General features: G+C 41.3%; 1 protein-coding gene across 7 annotated transcripts in view; it reads left to right on the top strand.

Annotated features, from left to right (window-relative positions):
• LOC137953394 (CSC1-like protein HYP1) overlaps nucleotides 1-22376 on the top strand; it is a 64944-nt gene that overhangs the window by 18896 nt on the left and 23672 nt on the right. For 6 of the 7 annotated variants that reach the window (XM_068800778.1, XM_068800772.1, XM_068800774.1 and 3 more), the window contains 4 exons: nucleotides 1575-1730; nucleotides 14414-14477; nucleotides 15191-15400; nucleotides 16053-16244. In XM_068800778.1, coding sequence (XP_068656879.1) covers nucleotides 1575-1730; nucleotides 14414-14477; nucleotides 15191-15400; nucleotides 16053-16244 — 622 coding nt within the window. The remainder of the gene's footprint in view (nucleotides 1-1574; nucleotides 1731-14413; nucleotides 14478-15190; nucleotides 15401-16052; nucleotides 16245-22376) is intronic. The other variant, XM_068800777.1, reaches the window with a different exon arrangement.

Genomic DNA, 22376 nt, shown 5'->3' with positions numbered 1-22376 from the left:
TGAGTCCCAAGCACCATCTGAAAAGTGCCAAATAGATTCTGATGGAGGTCCACCTGATGTACATTGCTTTTATTTTCTTTTAATTTTTGTTTTGTGTAGATATGCTTCTCATTCTTGTGCTTGTGGTTTGAGCACGACTTTCTTTCTTCCTTGTAACTTTTACCAACTTTGCTCTTAATGGGATTCTGAATATTCTCATAAAGAATAAGTTGCCTAATTGCTAAAGGCAAACATAACCTTCTACCCTAACCATATGACACGCCCCCTCTAATAGAACCACAATTCTGCTACTACCCTTGCAACTGATGAATAATCCTGTTATGGTCCTGGGGTTAAGTACCTATACCTTCCGCTCCTAACAGGCCGGTCTTTTGGGTAGTATTGGCTAGGTACACAATATTATGGATCCTGACCCGTCCCCTGTCGCTAAGTGTTAAGCCGCCGTGGACGTCGGCTCGCGAAGGTGGGGTGTGATATTATGGTCCTGGGGTTAAGTAAATATGCCTTCTGCTCCTAACAGGCTGGTCTTTTGGGATGTATTGGCTAGGTGCTTAACAAATCCCCCCTTATGTCCTTCCTCACTTTGCACTCTATCACGTTCTTCCTCGCAATAGGAGGTGGAGAGGAGGGAGTAGCCTGTATAATATGGTCTAACACTCATGCTTCCAAATAAGTTTCAGCAGCCCTACTCTGCAGCAAATAGTTCTTTTGGTCTTTTTGGTTCTATTTATTCATATGATATGGACATACAACAAATCTTTATCCTCCTTGCTGACATTGAGGAGACCACCTCATAGGAGCTGGTAGTGGACATCGCTATGAATTATGATAATTACACACTTCAAAGAAACAACTTCTTCACACCCAAAAACAGCAGTTTAAATGAAAACAGCATGACAGAGCCAAGTAATCACCATGCTCCACAACAGTATAATCAGTTAGAGCACAAATCAAATACCTTTATGATAGATATCTAAGCAGATAAAAAAAAAACACGAAACGTAGTTCAGTTCTGATGCAGATAACTGAATGGCAGCCACAAATAGCCCAAAGCCCTTTCTTATATGCACAAACCAGTACTAACAAAAAAAGCATGTATAAGTCGCTTCTTTCGCTTCAGCAATCAGAAAGACAATTAGAAAATGAGATTAAAACTCTGACATAGGCAAAGAGTAGAAAAATACCTAATGAACAAGCCTATTAATGCTGATACAGACACTTGGTGGGGCCAAAATTTCTACCTTTAACCCAGAAAGGGGCACAAATTACTCATTTGTGGGTCTACGCTTCCACTTAACATCATCAACCTAGGGTTGTGTTAAAAAAGAGAAAACAAGGCTTTTAAACCTTCTTAGACCAAGAAAGTTCAAACTTTTTCTTTGTAGATATGGTTTACTTATCCATTTATAAATCCATCTATCACTTCTTTTAACTGACACACACAAAGACAGATATATACGTTACATGTACATAAATTATGCATGAATATGTTGAAGTCTTTTTCGAATTAATCTACTGTATATATGTTTATGCATGTTTCTTGGAGCTTAATCTTAGCAAGTCTTTCTTTGCAGTTTTAGAGTATTTTCTGTTGCTGCATTCATAGGGGTTTTCGTTCTCTTGCCCTTAAATTATGTGGGTAACCAGTTGAAGGACACCGACTTTTCTGACATTCCACATAAGTCACTCGAAGTATTTAACATTTCAAATGTAAATAATGGCTCTCCAAGGTAAATTTTCATGAAGCATTATCTCACATTTATTTAGAGTGACATATTTTTCTTCAATTATAAATGACATGGTATTACCTCTCTCCACAAGTACTTATCATTGGTTGAGGGCAGCTTAATAGAAGAATTATGCAAACAATTGAAACAAGAAGAGGTGCAAGGAAGAAAGTAGTCTTGTGTTTTGTACCACAGCATCGTATTTTCTTGTTAGTTTTTAATTTTTTTTGAGAATGATGAGAATTTTATTGAAAAAGAAAAATATATAATAAGTTAAATAAACATGTCAACAAGAATAAGAATACACCTGTCAGCCAATAAGGTGCAAGAAGACACCATAAGGACAAAAAATAAGACAAAAAAGAAGGACAAAATGCAACACTCAAGAGATCAAAAGGAAAGCTTTCTTCCACAACAATCACTGAAACCTTGCCATTAGATTGAAAGCTATGTGTTGGTTGGTAAAGAAAACCCACCAATCATTGGAGATTTTGTCTCCCTTTGATGATGAAGGGATGGTTCTTTTTTATGGCCTCCAATGTGACAATCCCATGACTCAGCCATAGAGGGCTCGAGCTAGTGGTGAAAGATGGGGCCGGTTCTCATTGATGCCTAGAAGATGGAGCTTTAATGGTGAGTTTTACCATTGTTTCTGGGACTCAATCAAAAGTGATGTGTATGCCTTTATCCACAATTTCCACCAAGTCGGCATAACCCATAAAGGAGTCGGAGCATCTTTCATTGCTCTTATCCAAAAAAGTCCAACACAGAATTGCCCTAAGATTTTCGACCTATTAGCCTCACCACTAGTTTTTATAAAATCATTGGTCGTCTTTTGGCAAATCGGCTCAAAGCCCACCTTCCGAAGGTTATTAATCCCAGTCAGAGTGCTTTCATCTGTGATAGAAATATTTTGGACTCTTCCATGACCGCTCATGAGCTTTAGATTCTTTCAAAAAATCTTCCCAACCCAGATTCGTCCTAAAAATAGATTTTGAAAAGGCTTTTGACCGGGTAGATTGGAAACTTGTTGATCACCTTTTCGACCGAATGGGTTTTGGGACTAGGTGGAAATTTTGGATGAGAAGTTGTATCTCCACAACATCATATTATGTCCTTGTTAATGTAAAGCCGTGCGGCTTCTTCAAAGCAACAAGGGGGATTAGACAAGGTGATCCTTTATCCCCTTTTCTATTTACTCTCATTGACGAGCACCTTGCTTCTATGATCCAATTTGCTAAACGCTCGGATTGGCTTAGTCCTATCTTTGAAGACCCGAACCAAGATATATCGATCTTACAGAATGCTGATGATACAATTCTTTTTGGAGAAGGTTCTGTGAGACAAATTTCTCACATGAAAGCTCTGCCAATATTTTCGAATTGACAACTGGTCAAAAGGTAAGCGGGGCTAAAGCTTTATCATTTGATTTAATATCGATCCCTCTGAATTAAACTCAATGGCAAGTTATTTGGGGTGTAAAGTCGCGTCACTCCCTGGCACTTATTTAGGTTTTCCTCTGACCCCTACCTTACCAACAAAAAATGCCTGGTACCCTGTTATTGAACGCCTCAAAGACCGTCTTGCATCATGGAAAGGAAGATTTTTGTCCAAAGCTGGTAAGTTGGTTCTCATTAAATCCTGTTTACTTGGCATACCCTCTTATTTTTTTGTCCTCGTATCATTGTTCTGCCTCTGTTCGAAATAGAATAGAATTCCTTAAAAGGAGATTTTTATGGGTTGGGCCAAATGGGGAAAGAAATTATAGTCTTGTAAAATGGGATGATGTTTGTAAGCCCATTATGATGGTCGGTCTCGGGATCTGGGATATTGCAACTACCAACTCTGCTTTACTATTGAAGTGGATTTGGAAATTTAATGTGCAACCAACTCTGTTATGGCAGAAAATTGTCGAAGCCAAATATGGGAAAGGTAATGGTTGGTGGTTTGATGGTGGGAGATACTACAAATTATCCCTCGTGTGGAAGAAGATTACCCAACTGCTGCCTGTCTTTAAATCCGCTGTCAAATGCTATATTGGTTCTGGTCGCCAAACAAAATTCTTGACAGACTGGTGGGTTGGCTCAAGCAATTTCAGAGATAGTCATGGATGTATCTACCGCCTGTCAAGAGTACAAGATGTGACCGTTTCTGTGCAATGGCTGTCCTCTGGTGAGTGAAACTTAGATCTCAGGTGAGCCTTAAGAGATGATGAAGCTTTGAAAGCTGTAGACCTTGTCACAAATCTCTCCACAATAAGAATCAAAAACTCATCAGACACACTAATCTGGACGCCATGCATGCAAGGTACGTTCTCTACTGCTTTTGCCTACCACTTCTTGATCTCTCCCCAAGCAAATCAATCAGTCCATCCAACTGTTTTTGAGTGGTCTCTACACATTCCACCTCATGCGAAGTTTTTCATTTGGACCGTTTGTCAGAAAAAAAATATTAACCTCTGACGCATTAATTCGACGGGAAATAGTGTCTCGTACCCTTTGTGCCCATTTTGCAATTCCTCTTCTGAAACCGCTGATCTTACCCTTTTGCACTGCGAATATGCCCACTTGGTCTAGACCGAACTTATGAACAAAATTGGGTTGCACTATTGCCCTTCTCAATCATTACACTCCACAATATTCACTATTACAAGTGTTTGTCTTCCCAAACTTGGGAAAATATTAATTTCCAGCTGTGTTGAGCATATGGTCTGGAATTTATGGAAAGAGAGAAACAACAGAAAATTTAATAAAAAATCTCTTCCCTGGAAAATTTTATGCAATAGAATCATTGGGCAAGTGTCCTCTTGGGTACTCTTACAAAAGGAATTTTGTAACTTATAAGGATAAAATTTGCGCGGAAACTGGTGTCTTATTGCGGAAATGTTTTTTCCGTCACGACCTCCTATTATGAGAACCTGGTCTCGACCACCAGTGGGACACTTCAAATTAAATTTTGACAGAAGTGCGTTTGGATGCCCCGGGCTTGCTGGATTTGGAGGAGTGATTCATGACGAAAGTGGGAATCTTCTTTTATCATCTGCGGGACCAATTGGTATATCAGATTCAATAAGTGCTGAGTTACACGGGTTGTATAATAGGCTAAAACTCTTCAAGCAAAAGATGGAGGGCATTCTCTGCGTTGAAGGCGATTAAAAAGTAGTTATCAATTGGTGTACAAAGCCTTCAAAACCTCCTTGGCGGCATTGGGAGTTATATGAGAATATATGTTCTTTAATTTCCCAAACGCACTGTAAGAGGAATTACATTCTTAGATTTGCTAATCATTTAGCAGATATTCAAGCTTAAAAGGGTGTTTCCCTCCAACGGCTTGTTGTGGAGGAAGGCCACCTTAGCTAGGTATTGTATTCTCTCCTCTTTGCAATATAATTTCACACCCTTCTTTCAAAAAAAATTCAGAAAGTGTCTTTCTATGTAACAAGTGTTCTAATTTGAGTGGGGAAATAAACATTAAGGCTCAGAAGGATTCTCCCTGCAGTAAAGCCAAGTGAGTTAAGAAGATTCTAGAGCAGAAGAGTCTGAAAATAGCTTGCTTATGTCGTAAGTCAATTAAGCGTGGGCACTCTTGGTCCCACATAGGAAATAGAAGAGATGCTCAGTACTTGGACATTATGAACGAGTAAAATTTTGGAGCCTTGATCATTCAATCAAATACAACTTTCTCTTTATCTAGCTTCGGCTAAACCAAGATGTCTGACTTTGATATAAAGGTCATTAGGTGGTTAGCCCCTAATCAATGGGTGTCCTTTGGTGTAAAGAGTGTCACCAACTCAGCCATTTCCCCAAGGAGAATTGCCCCTGGAAAAACAAGTCTTCAGTTCTTGTTCCATCCCTAACATTCATTATTAGCCTAGTTCTCATTCATTACCCTAGCTATCCCTTCCCCGTTACTATAACCCAAAGTCTAGTTGGTATCTATAGCTCTAGTTAGAGTCTCGAGTCCCTTTTTTTTTTTTTTTTAAAAAGGATAAGGAAGGATGTGTAATTGGTAAAGGAAAATAGATAAGAGTCTCGAGTCCGTTATTAGTGTCAGAGTGAAGTATTAGTGTTAGTTGTCCTTACTTCAAGTGTTTTAGTGTTTGTTGAGTAAGTCTTTATATATTAAGTCACAAGAGTTTACAAGTGTCCCCTCCATTTTGTCTCAGTCCCCCCACCTATCAAAGTCAGTTCATATGAGTCCTCAACAAAGAAATTACTCACGGGTCCTCCTACTAGTGTTCTAGTCCTTCTGGAAGTCTTGCCTACAGATTTAGTATAAATTCGGTTAGTTACTATAGTGAGGAGATTGGCGACCTCTCTCTCTGGTACTTTTCTATCAAAACTACAACTCTCTTTTCCTATCTTGTTTAGAGTCCAATACGCCCTTCCCTTCCCAAAGAACAGTCCCACTTTCCCAAGGAAGTCATATTCTTCCTTACCAAGTCAGTCTAATACATGCAAGTCCTAGACTTTCTATTCATTGGCTCCTTTTTGGGGGCCAACTTTAGAAAGGCTAGTTTCCTATTCTTTCACTCTTTCCTCTCTAGAGAATTCCTAATCTCTCTATAAGTGTCCTCTATGTTCCTAGAGTCTCCCAAGTCTATTTAAACCCCTCACTCACACTCTCATAGCCATACAAACCCTGAACCCTAATTTCCCCTCTACTGACATACCAGCCTGAGCTTTGATCCCAAATCTCTTAACTCTCAGCCTTCCACCCCTCAAACCCCTCAAACCCCTCAAACCCTCAAGCCACCTATACCATTAGATTTCTAACTCCCTATACTATCAAATTACAATCTCCTTTTCCCTTATCTACCCCCCATATCCGTCCTATAACCAAGTAAGTCAAAAAGCCCTAAATCCTCCTCCAGCGTAGACTACTGTTCCTAATCAGAGTTCCATGTAAAAATCCCTCCATATTCCACATCCAACATGTCCACTAGGTATCTGAGACCCTACTCTAGCCTCGTGCATCTTTACATTCAAGTGGGAATGTAAGATTCAGCTGTCTTGATCTCACATTGTTAGATATAGGAATGTAATAGCTGATCGTGTTGGAAGATAGGGCCCCAGCCCACATGACCAAGGAAGGCCCACATATCCAAGTGTATTAGAAGATGGCCCCAAGCCCATAAGACCAAGGAAGACCCATGCATCTAAGAGATATAGAAGACGGGCTCAAGGCCCACAAATCAAAGAGAAGGACAATAGGTCCACATACAATGATGGCAGGATGGTAAATAAAGGGTCATCTCATAGAGATGGCATTGATGTAATTAAGTTAAAGTTCCAGGGTTAAAACCCTAAACCCTAAACCCTAAGTTCAGGGGTATTATTGTAATATAGTAGTTTCATAAATCTATAAATAGAGCTTCAGGGGGAGGGTTAGGATAATCAAGTCCATAACCTCTTCTTCCTCCAGTTTTCTCCTAATGGGCTTCTCTCCCTTTTTCTCCATGAACTAAATTCATGGAGTCTTGAAAATCAACAGATCGTTTGAACCATATAACTCGTTCATAAAGTTGAACTTATCGCTACTCTAGAGGGACAATCGAATAAGTGTAGAAAGACGAAAATACCCTTTTTCATATAACTCAATACCTCAAGCTATATCATATATATCAAGAAGCCTTGGCTTGTTATAAAAATTCCCATACTTTTGCTTTCCAAGGCCTTTGTCAAGACATCATTAAGTTGATTAGTAGATTTAATGTATGGTGTGACCACCACATCGCTCATCATAGCATCATGAATAAAATAACTTTCAATCTCAACATGTTTGGTTTGTTCATGAAACACAGGATTACTAGCAATGAAAATGGCAGCTTATTGTCACAATGCATGAGTAAAGCACCTTTGGTAGAGAAGCTTAACTCTTCTAAGGCTGATCTCACCACACTAACTATATGAGTTATTGCCTAGTATTTTGCTTCTGTACTAGATTGGACTACTACATTCCATTTCTTACTCTTCCGTTTGATCAAATTTTTTTTATAATACACAATAACCAATTGTAGACTTCCTATCCAACTTCAACTCCTACATAATCAACATTTGAATATCTTCCAATATGCAAATGATCATGTGGTTCATACAATGTCTTTGCCCAATGCTCTCTTCAAATATTTCAATATTCTTGGTGTAGCCTCTAAATGGATCTTTCTAGGAGTTTTTTTTTTTATGAATAGTGCATATATTAATAAGAAAAGGATGAAATTACAAACCTAGCATTGGGGGCCTGACTCCACAACAAAGTGTTGGAGAGAAATACCCGCCTTGGCCTGGGAATCTGCCATGTGATTAGCAGAGCGCGGAATGTGGTTCCATTTACAGCTTAACGGGGAAAATAAATTACATATTTTATTAAACATATCCCAATGATGCCATGGGGGTTGGCCGTGGTTTGCACACCAATTGATGACCACTTTTGAATCGCCTTCAATATAAAGGGGACCAGAAAGGTGGCTAGAGAAGATTTTGAGACCGTGTAAAAGACCAGAGAGTTCTACTGTGGTAGAATTTGAGTTGCCGAGGGGGCCTGTATATGAGAAGAGGAGATCACCATTACCATTGTGGATAACACCGAATCCAGCTGGTCCCAGGCAGCCAAGATGTCAGGCTGAGTAACTGTGGCATAAATAAGTTTGCCTATTAACCTAGTATACATGGTCTTATCCTTGAGCTCTACATTATCATCTTCATGAAGATTATGATTCACTTCCACGAGTGTTTCGGCTCCTAGCAAACCATATTCCTATAGTATATTTGTGACCTACTTCCTCTATCTAAAAATAATTTATGCCTTACTTCTCGCTACGACAATCTCAAGAAATTTTTTGGGGATCCCAAATCCTGGGTTTGAAAATGTTTGTCAAGAAGTCATTTTACCTCTTCAATAGCCTTACATCACTGTTTAATAACACTATGTCATCCACGTACATAATTAACACTACCACTCTAGAAGGTTTCTTCAATACAAACAATGAATGGTCACTATGATTTCTTGAAAATCCCAAGGACATAACCACTTTATTGAACTTATCAAACCACGACTTGGGTCTGCCTGAAGCCACAAATGGCCTTCTTCAATTTACTCACTTTTTGTCTCCTCTTGAGCAACATACCTAGGAGGTTGCTCTATGTACACCTTTTCCTCCAAGTCCACATATAAGAAGAAATTTTTGATGTTCAATTGAAACAAGGGGCAACTCTTGTTAACAACCATGTAAATCAAAATCCAAATTATATGTCAACTTTGGTACAAGAGAAAAAATTTCAAATATATCCACATCATAGGTTTGAGCGTAACCATTGGCCTCAAGTTTGGCTTGTACCTCTCTATGGATCCATCAGCCTTGTATTTCATAGTGTAGACCCATCGATAACCCCCAATGATAACATCTAAGGGTGGATCACATAATATCCAGGTAGCCCTATCACGTAACCTCCCTCTTAACATCAATGACCTGCTTCCATTGAGGAGACAACGAGGTATTTTGCACTAAAGAAGGAATAGTTCAAGAAGACAAGGACATGACAATGAATCAAAGGACATAAACTTTGAGATAGGATGTTGAACACTAGCATGAACACTCTTGCTAAGAGCTATAAGAAGGTCCAAATCAGTTAATTCAGGAGTTGTTGATGAAGAGGGAATTGACAAAGTAGAGGAGGGAGCTTTTGTAGGTGTTTTGGGAAGTTTTTTGTGTTAGTAAACTTGCCTTAGCTTTGGCTGGGCAACAATTGGCGCATTGTAGGAACATCTTCCATTGGAATATGAGCAACAACATCTACATCAATTGATGGAGAAATACTAGACTCATTAGACTTGGAAAATTAGTGAACATCCTCAAATCATGTGACATCAACAGAGAAATGAGGGCAATAACATTTATATCCTTTTTGAGTACGAGAGTATTCTAGGAAAACACTCTTGGCTGATCTTGGAGACAACTTATCATGAGATGGACCAAACATATGCTCATGATAGACAAACTCAAAAGCATGAGGACAAAGAGGAAACATATCAGTGGTGGGCTTAAGAACTTGTGATGGGATTCTTCCCCTAAGCACAAAGGCAGGCATCCTGCTGTCGAGAAAACATATTCTGAGGACAACATCACTCCAATAAGATTTTGGAACCTTTATTTGAAATAGCATGTAATGTGCAACTTTTTGTGAGTGGTGATTCTTCCTTTCTGTTATCCTATTTTGTTGCGGGGTATATGCATAAAAGATGATTGCTGAATAATGCCATTGGCTATTACAAAAAGAATCAAACTTGTGCTTCAAACTTAAGCTCATTATCAAAATACAACACACAAAAGTGAAACACCAAATTGATTTTTTTATCTCACTATACAAATTCAAGAGTGTATCAAATACTTCATATTTCTTTCATAGGAATACACCCATGTGGACTTACTAAAATCATTAATGGAGCTATTTAAAAAAAATCATTAATGGAGGAAACAAAATACTGATAAGCAAAAAACTAGTTACTCAACTAGGGTTCCATGCATCTAAATAGACTAGTTCAGTCAAATTAGTAGTAGTATACTCTAAGAACTACGTCAGATCATCAATCCCCGTCCCTCCTCCTAGAGCCTCGCCCCTTACATTTGTCACATCCGTGCCCTCTCAGCTCACACCTCCAGCCACTCTGACAACCCCTTCACCTACTGAGAAAATCTCATCCACCTTGAGCGCCGCCCTCCCCATCTCCACGACTCCTCCGATACCTACCGTAGCCCTAATCTTGAGGGATCCCTTCCCTCCGATCAATGACCTCGAAAGGACCTCTCCCCCACTTCCCAATGCGACCTTACCTCACTCAAGTGCTGCCCCCTTTTCCCAAGACTACCCCACTCAGAAAACCCAAATTACCCCCATCCACATCATCTCCAAACATGCATCCTCTCCTACCCCGCTGCCATCCAGTTAGAAAAAACTTCAAAATGCCCGCCCATACATTGAGCCACCAAAACTCCACCTCCCCAAAAAGTCTTTTCAGTGACGCCACTTGGTAACCCCCCAACCTTCCCTCATCCCCCCAGATTAATGATTCCCCAGCTGACAACAGGTCAAATTCAAGATCCTTCTCTAATGTAGGAGATCGGCGGGACTCAAACTCCAAGGAATATCCAAATCTTATTGAGTGGCACAATCACTTCACCCCACCAAATAAACGGCTGCTAGCTTGTTTAGATACCCACTTCCTCCACATTCTTTGTCCAACCCCTTTGGCTACTGTTAAGGCCAAGTTTAATAATCCAATGGAAGCCTCAAGTTCTTCCAACAAACCACCCATCACCCCTTTTGCTTTCACATACTCCAAAAGAACTCCAAAAGAACTCCAAAAAAAAGCCTCCCGCTACCCCTTTTGCTTTCACCTATTCCAGACGAAAGAAGAAGAGCAAGGGCAAAGAGCCTTGCCCGCCAAAACCATGCACTCCCAAAAGTCCTCCGCTTAGCCCCTCCCTTCCAAGACCTGATTATCTGGCAAACTTCTCTCTGATCTCCTAAAGTGAGGCTGCTGATGATTTCATCTAGTTTGTCAAAACTCTTGAGCATGAGTACCTACGTAGGAATTCGAGGAAATGACAAAGTTAGCGTGGGAATTCTGCAAATATTACCACAACTCTCTCCACTGCCCAGAGGAGGATCTCCTTCGCCCCCCTCAATGATTGTTCTCTCATGGAACGTCAGAGGAATCGGCTCGCCCTCTAAGCGTGCGGTTATCAAAGCGGCCCTTTTTTAATGAAGCCAAACATTGTAATATTGGTTGAAACTAAGTTACAAACTTTTGATAGATTCTTTGCAAATAATGATTGCCTCCATCTTTTTTCCAATACGTTGGGCCAATTTCTCAATAAAATTGGCTTCGATCATTGGCCGATACAAATCAATACTCGCCCCCCATCTTGGGGTCGATCTCCGTTCCGCTTTAAGAACTCTTGGCTCCTTTGAATTTTTCAATTCCGCACTTGTTGTATGGTGGCAAGATCTTGCTCATCACCCTAACCCGGGTTGGTCACTCCCCCTTAAACTCGAAGCCTTGAAGGTGAAAATCCGCTCCTAGTCTTTCAACCACCGCGCTGCTGCTGCCTCTCGGAAATATTCTGTTCGACAATATTGATCCAAATGTTCTAAACTCAATGGCTTGTTATCTGTGATGCAAAATTGTCACACCTTCCTGCACCTATCTGGGCCACCCCTTGTCGTCCATTCCGCCTTCCAAAAGCTCTTGGAACCCTATTATTGAGCATCTGAAGGGTCGGCTGGCTTCCTAGAGAGGAAAATTTCTTTCCAAAGCGGTTAAGCTTGTTTTTATTAAATCATGCCTTCACGGTATCCCATCTTATTTTCTTTCATTATATCGATGCCCTGCCTCTATCCGGAAAAGAATTGAATTCCTCAAAAGAAGGTTTCTTTGGGGAGGACCGAATGGTGAAAGGAAGTATAATCTCGTGAAATGGGTTGAGGTGTACAAACCTAAACTCCTTGGTGGTCTCGGGATTTGAGATACTGCTACCACTAATTCTGCCTTGCTGCTTAAATGGATTTAAAAATTTAATATGTGTCCTGATATGATTTGGAGAACTTTAGTTGCTGCTAAAGCAAACAAATTATCTGGGTGGTGGACTGAGGTGGGAGACGTAATAAGCTATCCCTTGTTTGGAAAAAAAATGTAATATTATTACCTGATTTCAAGAAGGCCATAAAATGCTACTTTGGTAAGGAAAATCTGACAAAATTTTGGTCAGACTGGTGGATGGGCCCGTGTAGTTTCAATATCAGCTATGGTTTGATTTCAAACTTGGCCAGGAATATTGAAGCCTCTATATCAGACCAGTGGACCGAATCTGGAGGTTGGAACCTGAATTTCCGGAGAGCCCTTTCGGACTCAGGGGCCTTATTGGCGTCCAACCTCCTTACTTGTCTCTCCTCGGTAACTCCCCGAAATGTGCCTAATACACTCATATGGACTCCTTGCCCAGAAGGTACATTCTCCACTGCATCTGCTTATAAATTTCTCAACTGCCCCAGACCCCCACAAACCGATCATCCTGCAGCCATTGCCTGAACCTTGTTTGCTCCTCCTCGTGCAAATTGTTTTATCTGGATCGCATGACGGTACAAAATCCTCATGTCTGATTCTTTAATCCAACGAGGAACCTCCTTCTGCCTCTTCTGCCAAACTTTCCTCGAAACAGTCTCCCATGTCCTCTTATTTTGCAACTTTGCCCACACTGTCTGGACTAGCCTCCTCAACAAAATTGGTTTCCAGTACTGCCCTTCTCAAAATCTTACATCCACTATTCTCTCAGTAACCAATGCTAGCCTCCCAAAACTCGGGAAATTACTTATCTCTTGCTGCGTTGGCCATATCATTTGGACCTTATGGAAGGAAAGAAACAATCGAAAATTCAACTTAAAAATCTATCCCTATTGATATACGGATAGAAAATATTGTTGGCCAAGTTTCCCTGTGGATCCTCATGCGTAAGGAATTTCAGAATCTTAACGGCTTCAACCTAAGAGGGAACTGGTTACTGATAGCTAGCATGGCTTATTGTACCCGTCCCCCTACTATGGAAATTTGGTCTCCCCCCTTTGATGGGCCACTACAAATTAAATTTCGATGGTAGCGCTTTTGGATGCCTTGGTCCTGTGGGCTTTGGTGGAGTTATCCATGATGGTAATGGTTGTTTACTTTTTACCTTCGATGGGCCAATAAGAATCTCCGATTCTACCACTACTGAGCTCTCCGGTTTGCCTAATGGGCTGCAGATTTTCAAACGCATTCTTGTTGGCCCCTTTGTATCAAAGGTGATTCTAAAATTGTCATTAATTGGTGTGCGAAGTCAACTCCTTCCCCCCTGGCGGCACTGGGATATGTTTTTTGATATATATAATTTAATTTCTATTATGAACTGTAAGTGGAAGCACAATCCTAGATCAGCTAACAATTTAGCTGACACTCAAGCTAAATTAGGTGTTTCACTCCAACACCTTGTTGTGGAGGAAGGCCCTTTCTAGCTAGGTATTGTACTTTTTCCTTTTTTAATAGTTTATATATCTTCATTCAAAAAAAAAAAAAGTATACTCTAAGAACTCTCTTCTTCTTTTTTTGAATAAATATTCACACATTCTATAAAAAAAAAAAACCTATACTGTAAGAGGGAAATTATGCTTAATAGTGCTTCTGGAACTGCATGTTGAAAGGCTCAAGTAGAAGGGAAAGCCTGAAACATCTGGTGTAACTGGGTTGGAAAGGGATGTCCTCCATAAGTGCCACTAGGAAGGTTAGACAACTGCTTGAAGAGGTAAAGGGACTGCATTGGTAGGCCTTCCAAGTGGTAGAGCCCCTCTTGCTGTCCTGAACCAATCTTGCTCCTCATTTGGAGGTCTTGAAATACACAATGAGTAGGAAAGAAGGTTACTGAAAAATTAAAGGATTTAGTAATTTGACTGGTAGATATAATGTTAACATGCTACTTAGGAACTGATAAAACTGACTCTAAAAGACAAGGATGAAGTAGGCTGAACCAGTATAAACCAATGAATCTGCCATGCTGTTTTGTTTTTTTGAGGATGTGGAGCTGTGTATTTCTATGTTTAGATGATCTTAAATTCTAGCAATTTTCGGAATACAGTATAACTTTTGAGTATTTTTGGCAGGTTATGGGTACACTTTTGTGCAGCATATTTAATCACTGGGGTTGTCTGCTATCTTCTTTACTATGTGAGTACTTCTGTCATTATATTTTCGGTAAAAGTACTTTTGATGGGGTTATATTCTGTTTGCAGTTGTATTCAAGGTACATTTTTGTTCTGTTTTGATTTAGTAGCACATAAAAGACATGCTTCTGATACTTTTTCCACGGATATTATATCAGAACCATTCGGCAGTGCAAAACATGGTAATGCCATTAGCTAGTACTATAGCTAACAAAAACTTAAAAATTGAGATGGAAACTGACATGCCAGATTTGTGACTGAATTCCATCCTGAATAAATGAAACTAGGACCTGGGTGCCATTGCTCCTAGACAATAACTGAATCCTATAGGGAAACTGAAGTTGCTGATGAAACCCTTTGGTTAATTCTTTTCAGCATTCTACTAGCCTGCATGGCCTAGATGGGCCAAGATGAGGTTGTTAAAGTTTGGTCCAAGTCTATCTCAAAATGATTAGTTGAAGTTAGAAACCTTTTCCCAGCTCACTACAAGTTTTTTCTCTACATTAATTTATTTGGGAATTCTCACAAACGGACGTATCTCCAGGTGGTTGCTTTGATAAATTATTGATCTCCCTGAGAGAAGATATGTACTTTGCAGCTATCTTCATTTTCTGTACTTAGCAAAATAGATGAGTATTTATCTCTTGTAAACACCTTTATTGAGATGTATAAGTAACGAAGAGAACTCTTACATACTGTTAAATATCCTTTCTGCAGGAGTATGACTATATTTCTTCTAAGAGGATTGCGTATCTTTATTCCTTGAAACCCCAGCCACATCAGTTCACCGTTTTAGTCCGTGGGATCCCACCGTCAGCAGATGGCAGCTTCAGTGAGAGCATTGAGAGATTCTTCTCAGATTATCATTCCTCTACCTACCTATCACACATAGTGGTTCGGCACTCGAACAAGCTTCAACATCTAATTGTAAGAATTTTGGTTGAATATGGGCTTTTTCTTTTTTGATGATAGTTTCCTGTTATTCATTTTGATGTCATTTTATGTCATTTTTCATAGTGCACTTATGTCCCTCATTAGTCTAGGATTATTTTATTGTAAGTCTCAGTTAGATAAAGGTATTTATGTCATTTTACATTATGTACTTGTGTCCCTGAATTTGAATTCCTCCATGCAATATAACTGAGAGCACCGGATGACAGGGAGGGGTGGTAAACAATGTACATTATGTACTTGGCCCTGAATTTGTAATCCTCTCTTTCTTGTCAATGATATTTTTATTTTTCTCAAAACATTATGGTAAGGAGCACTTGATGGAGATCTAAATCATTATTCTGGTCCTTAGTGCATCCAAACTCTTTGTATGCTCCATATTATGATGTGAACATTTCAGGTCAAGTCCTTCCTTTTCATACTGAGAGACATCCATCTTCTATTTGATACATGCGATGTTTAGTTACTACCATTTGATGTATTTATGACTCCTGTTCTCAGTATTTACTGTTGCTGTTCATAGTTAAATTATATAGCTCAAAGCTAGAATTAGGCACAGCCTACTAACTTTTGCGGTCTTACATGTGTCTCTTATGTTGTTCAATTTCATTGTGAACTACTTGGCCAGAAGGATGCAGAGAGTATTTATAAGAGGCTTACCCACTTAAAATCAGTGAATGGGTCCCGGCAAAGTGACAAGCGGGATGGTTTTTTGGGAATGTTTGGGAAGAGGATTAACCTTGCAGACTATGAGAAGAAGTTGGAAGATTTGGAAGAGAATGTCAGATTAGCACAGTCAAATGTCACATTGGCTGGAAAGGTATTCTGCAATCATCTTAATGTTAACGATCTTTGAAATAACACTGCAGAAAAGCCATAATGTGCATAAACTGAGGTTTTACAGTAAAACAGTGGAGAATTTCAGAAATATTGAGCTGCCTTTTTACTCGATTAAATGTCTTATTAATACAGAAGCCTGTTTACATTTGTAAGGACAAGTTTCCCCTTATTCTATGTGAAATATTACATACTAACAATATCTTCCTTTAATTACAATTAGGTCCCTAAAATGAACTATAATTACATAACAGTCCTAGAAATATGTACAGAAAGGTCCTACATCTTTAACACTCCCTCAAGCTAGAGAATAAGTGTCAATCATTCCCAGCTTGCTGCATACATGTTGGAGTAACTTGTTACCGAGAGATTTGGTAAGAATATTGGCCAGCTGATCTTTTGGATGACACATAAAGAGTGAAGATCTCTTTTGGCTCGAATCTTTCCAAAATAAAATGACAATCAACCTCTATATATTTTATTATTTTATTTATTTTTTGAAACGGTGATGATTTCATTTCAAAGCAAAGCAAGAGAATACATCAAGGGAGACCTCCCCTTACAACAAGAGATTGAAGGGAGAGACCCAATTTAGCACACAAATCTGCAGCTGAATTGGCTGACCTAAGTATGTGAGACGAATTATTATTATTATTATTATTTTTTATGATATACTAGATTATTTGCAATTTGATATGCTCTTGAGTATCATGGTAGAGAGATATGGTTCATTGGTGTTCTACTTCTGCACCTGATCTTTTTTTTTTTTTTTAAATAGTGCCGAGTTATATTCAAAGGCTCAAACGAACAAGATTACAAGGAGGGGGAACCGTCTCGAACAATGAGAGGTTGCTGGATGTTCCAAATTTAGCTACCCTATAAGCCAATGCCGCCAAAGGGGGGGGGGGGGGGGGAGAGCTGAACTGGAGCACCAACTGATGACAACTTTCCCCCTCAATCAACAACTTCCCTTGAAGACGGTCCTTGAAAATATTCACTCCAAAATGTAGGGCAGTCACCTCCTTAGTATTGGAATTAGCAATACCAACTAGCCCAGTATAGGAAAGAACAATTTCTCCTTTATGATTCCTGAAGACCCCCTCCAAACCGGTCGGTCCGGGGCAACCCAAAGTACTTACGTTGAAGTTCAACTTAATGCAATCATTAGGGGGAGGCTCCCACTCTGCCATGACCGGAATTTTCTGAGGGCCCGCCATATGGGCCAGAAGACACCAATTCCATCGAAGGGAAACACTGGCCTGGGTGGCAAATTCCTTTTCGGTGTGGAGCCAACTAGAGACCATACCCACAACGCAAGAGACCGTACTATCCAGGTTGATGAACTTGAAATTGAATCTCCAATTGTTTCGCTCGACCCAAAGACACCATGGGATGTGAGCAAGGCATGCAGAGAGAAGAAGCTTGCCAATTTTAGGCAAGCAAGTCCCCAACACCATCTAGAAAGTATTGAATAGATCTTGATGAAGGCCCACTTGAATGCCAATTTCCTGGAAGATTGCCATCCAAACTCTCCACGAAAAGCCACGTTGTTGTAGAACGTGCTTAACTGACTCCTCACATACGCCACAGAGAGGGCAGGTACTATCCGGGGCGGTGAAGCCTCTCTTGTGAAGGTTGTCTGCAATGAGGATTTGCTCTTTGATGGCTATCCAAATGAAGAATTTTATCTTGCTAGGTGTTGAGTCTCCAGGCTAGATTCGCCTTGTGCTTAGGCAGACTGGGGTCATCCTCCCTGATGTGGGAATAGGCTGAAGCGGCTGTGAAGATACCACTGATGCTAGACTTCCAAATCAATTTATCTTGCCCTCGCTCCCGAATGGTGGTACTACTGAGACTGGATAGAAGCGAGCAGAAGGCTATAGCTTCATCGTCGTTCAGGCTCCGACGGAAGAGAAAACCCCAAGATTGATTGATACCACTACCGAATATGATAGGTCCTTAGCAATCCTAAAAGCCCCGGGTACTCCTCAGAAAGGGGTTGGGAACCTCGCCACTCATCGGCCCAGAAAAGAAGAGTCCTCCCAATTCCACCTTGAAGGTTGGAAGCAGCTTATAAATGGATTTCCATATTGGGGATAGACGGTGGGGAGCGCCCCCTTCTCTTCACCAATGCCCTGGAATCTGAAGATAGTAGCTCACCATATTTCTCCACCAATTTCTATGGTTGACATTAAGATTCCAAATCCACTTAAGGAGGGCATTGTTCATGTCCTTTGTAGGTCGTATACCCAGACCACCCTTAGCCCAAGGCTGACAGATCTCCTTCCAATTAACCAAATGATATCTGAATGTGTCTTCTGAACCTCTCAATAGGACGCGACAACGAATAGCATCAATCTTTGAACAAACAGAGGCCGGACACTGAATAAAAGACAAGAGGTAATTGGGCAGGCCAGCCAAGCAAGACTTTAACAGAGTGAGTCGACCGCTATGGATAGGAGCTTGCCCCCCAAGTGGCAAGTCTCTTCTCAAATTTCTCAATAAGAGGGGACCAAAGTGCTGCCGTGGGTCGAGAATCAAAAAGGGGAAGACCCAAATATGTAGTTGACATGTTCTCCAGAATGCACCCCAAGAAATCAGCCATGTCTCTAAGCACTGCTCCATCAATGAAGTATCCCAGAAGAGTTGTTTTCCTCCAGTTAATATTCTGACCCGAAGCCAATTCAAATAGACCAAGAACAACTCTCAGCTTATTGATCTGATCCATGGTGCCCACACCAAAACAAATGGTGTCATCTGGAAATTGAAGAATCGGAATATCAAATGCCTCAACATCCGATGTGGGGAGGAGCCACCCACCCTAAGCCCTTGGCCGAATAAATAAAAAAGGAAAGATATTCCGTTACCACATTGAAAAGTAAAGGGGACAGGAGGTCCCTCTGACGGATGCCCCGAGTGCCTTTAAAATAGCCACACTATATCGTTCAGAAGCACCGAATGACTGGCTGAGGAGATGCAACTTTGAATCCAGAACCTCCATTTGATAGCAAATCCCATTCTTTCCAGAAGTATATCTAGAAGCTTCTAATTGACTCTGTCGAATGCCTTCTCAAAATCTAGCTTGAGAACAAATCTGGGAAGCTTCATAGTCTTGAAATGATGAAGGAGCTCATGACAAGCCATAGCTGAATCCAAAATATTCCTCTCTTTGATGAAAGTACTCTGCCCCTGATGGATGGCAACCGGAAGTACCGCTCGGAGAAGATTGGCAAGAAGACGAGCAATTACCTTATAAGTGCTGGTGGTGAGGCTAATAGGCCAAAAGTTTGAAGGAAGCTTCGCCTCGTCTTTTTTGGGAATAAGGGCGATGAATGAAGGCTCTATACTCTTGAAAGCTATGCCATTGTGGTAGAACGAGTGAACCATATGGGCTATGTCTTCACCAATGAAGGGCCAGCGGTGACGGTAGAATTCTCCATTGAAGCCATCGGGGCTGGGTGCATGATCATGAGGGAGCCCCATAACTGCTTTCTCAATTTCTCGGTTGGAGAAGGGCAGCTCAATAAGATTGGTGGCTGCGGTAGTGATGGCCATAAGATTGACCCTTTTAAAGAAGGGTCAAACTGGCTGGCCTTCAGTGTCAAGATCTGCAAAAAACTCACCAAATTGTTAGAAATAAGGGATCTGTCCGAGGTAATCTCACCATTGACACAGAGCGATGTAATACCATTGGCTCTTCTCTTGGCAGTGGCAACGGCATGAAAAAGTTTAGTGTTGATATCTCCCTCTAAAAGCCACTTGAATCGGCCTTCTGCTTCCAATGTACAAGATCGCAATGAGCGAAGGCTTGCAATTGCCCTTGGAGAGCATAACTCTGAGCCGATTCAGCAGAGGTCAGGCTTCTAGACTCCTCATCAGTGTCAATGGTAGCCACCAGAGCAAGGGCGGAGGCTTTCTCTGCCGAACGTGTGGACTGGCGTTGAAGGGCCCAGGAGTGCAAAAGGGGCTTGAGAAGCTTGAGTTTCATTGGGAGGGACCATCCACTCGGGCAGACAACAACAATCCTTTTCCAAAAGGACTGGTCTCATGTACTTAGATCAGCCAATTCGGCTGCTGATTTGTTCGCTAAATTAGCCCCCCCTTTCCCCTTTAATCTCTTGTTGTTAGGAGAGGTCTCCCTTGATGTCTCTTCTCTTTCATTGAAATAAAATCATCAACATTTAAAAAAAAAAAGGACTAGAACAAAGAATCAAATGTGGGGTCATTAATCCAAACATTGTTGAATCGGAATGTTGGAGGGCTCAAACTACCGAAGTGAGTATCCACCATGATTGGCCAGTGATCAGAAACAGCACGACTAAGGACTTTGCTGGTAACATTGTTATAGAGCCGCAGCCAATCCTCGTTGGCGAGGAATATGTCAAGCTTCAATAATATAGGGGGTTGCCTACCGTTGGACCAAGTGAAGGTCTTCCCAAAAAATGGTAGCATTGTTATAGAGCTGCAGCCAATCCTCGTTGGCGAGGAATATGTCAAGCTTCAATAATATAGGGGGTTGCCTACCGTTGGACCAAGCGAAGGTCTTCTTGGACAAAGCAATTTCATCAAGCTCCCAACATCCAATGAAGTCGGCAAAGAGCCTCATGGAGGTAGTGATCCATCTAGGTGATCCTCCTAGATGAGGAGGGGGGTCGTCCCAAAAGAGGTATCTCTTGCTACGTCTAGTAGGCCCGTAGACCCCCACGAAACTCCAGATGTTCCCCAAGCACTTGCCTGGTAGCTTAACACCAACTGAGTAGCTTCCTCGAAAGCTATCAATCACCTCAATGATGCATGTGTCCCAGATAAGAAGAATGCCTCTTGCTGAGCCAACAACATCCATAGTGATCCAACTAGGCTCCCTCAGAGGCCAAATATCACGAACGAAGCCGAGAGGGAGAGAAGCCGCCTTAGTCTATTGACGCACAACAATGCTTGATTTAGTAGAGGCAAAAAGGCTTCGAATAGATGCACGACGCCGTGATGAGCCAATTCCACGAACATTCTATCAAACGCCTAGCCAATACACCCAAAAGGCCGACATGTTAGGTGCGGAAAGCATAGCCTACTTAACCCTAATAAGAGTGGACGGAACCACTCTGACACCCACCCCGCCAATTCTTGACTGCTTCTCACGGGATTCGAACGCGGGATGTGGCTTGCCCAACTCTGATACCATGTCAAACGCCTAGCCAATACACCCAAAAAACCGACCTGTTAGGTGCGGAAAGCATAGCCTACTTAACCCTGATAAGAGTAGACGAAACCACTCTGACACCCACCCCACCCATTCTTGACCGCTTCTCACGGGATTCGAACGCGGGACTGGCGTGCCCAGCTCTGTACCATGACAGCGACTAGCCAATACACCCAAAAGACCGATCTGTTAGGTACGGAAAGCTACCGCCTACAAGAGTGAACGGAACCACTCTGACACATTCTACGAAAGCACAATCATTGATCATATCCTTTTTTCTTTGACTTTTTTGAAGGGTGATTATCCCCATGAAGAGGCCCCGTGAAGACATTTCCCATCATTTTGGCTAGCTCCACGATTTGAGCCCAAGTTTCTGGGGCGAGCTTGTGCTACTCGGACTGAAGCGCCTTGACGAAATGTTGGGTGATTCTACAATCTCGGCGTGGAATGCTTGGTTGATTCCGCCAGTGGGCAATAGTACATTCGCCAGAGTTGGGGCCGGAGATAAATTCTAGAGAGCTTCCGCCAGCTCTCTTTCCAGCCAAAACCGGAGTTGGTGCTCTCCAGAATGTATAGCCAAGCAAGGACAAAGCTCCCCCGACGCTGGGTGATTCTACAATCTCGGCGACCATGGAATGTGGTCACAGAGAAGGTGAAGGTCAAACTCCTTGACTAGAGCTCGCACGACCTCCTCGATCAATCTTTTGTGCAATGTTAAAACTGTTGGACGAAGGCTGAAACTACTACAGTGGAGATGCAGATGAAGTAGAGCTTCGTCCCGCTCACCGAATTGATTCAGATGACAATGCCCAAGCTTCAGTTAACTTTCTCAACGGTAACCTGATTTTTCCCGTAAGAGAAGCAGAAAAGCTGTTGTTTCAGAAGATTGGGCTCCGATTGGGGCTACATTAGGACCTC

Source organism: Aristolochia californica, unplaced genomic scaffold (genome assembly GCF_029961685.1).
Source record: "Aristolochia californica isolate CCGP_79_NKW_82.1479 unplaced genomic scaffold, dmAriCali1.0.hap1 SCAF_16, whole genome shotgun sequence".
NCBI classification, from domain to species: Eukaryota; Viridiplantae; Streptophyta; class Magnoliopsida; order Piperales; family Aristolochiaceae; genus Aristolochia; species Aristolochia californica.
The sequence above is the reverse complement of the archived record's forward strand: the minus strand, read 5'-3'. Positions and strand labels throughout refer to the sequence as shown.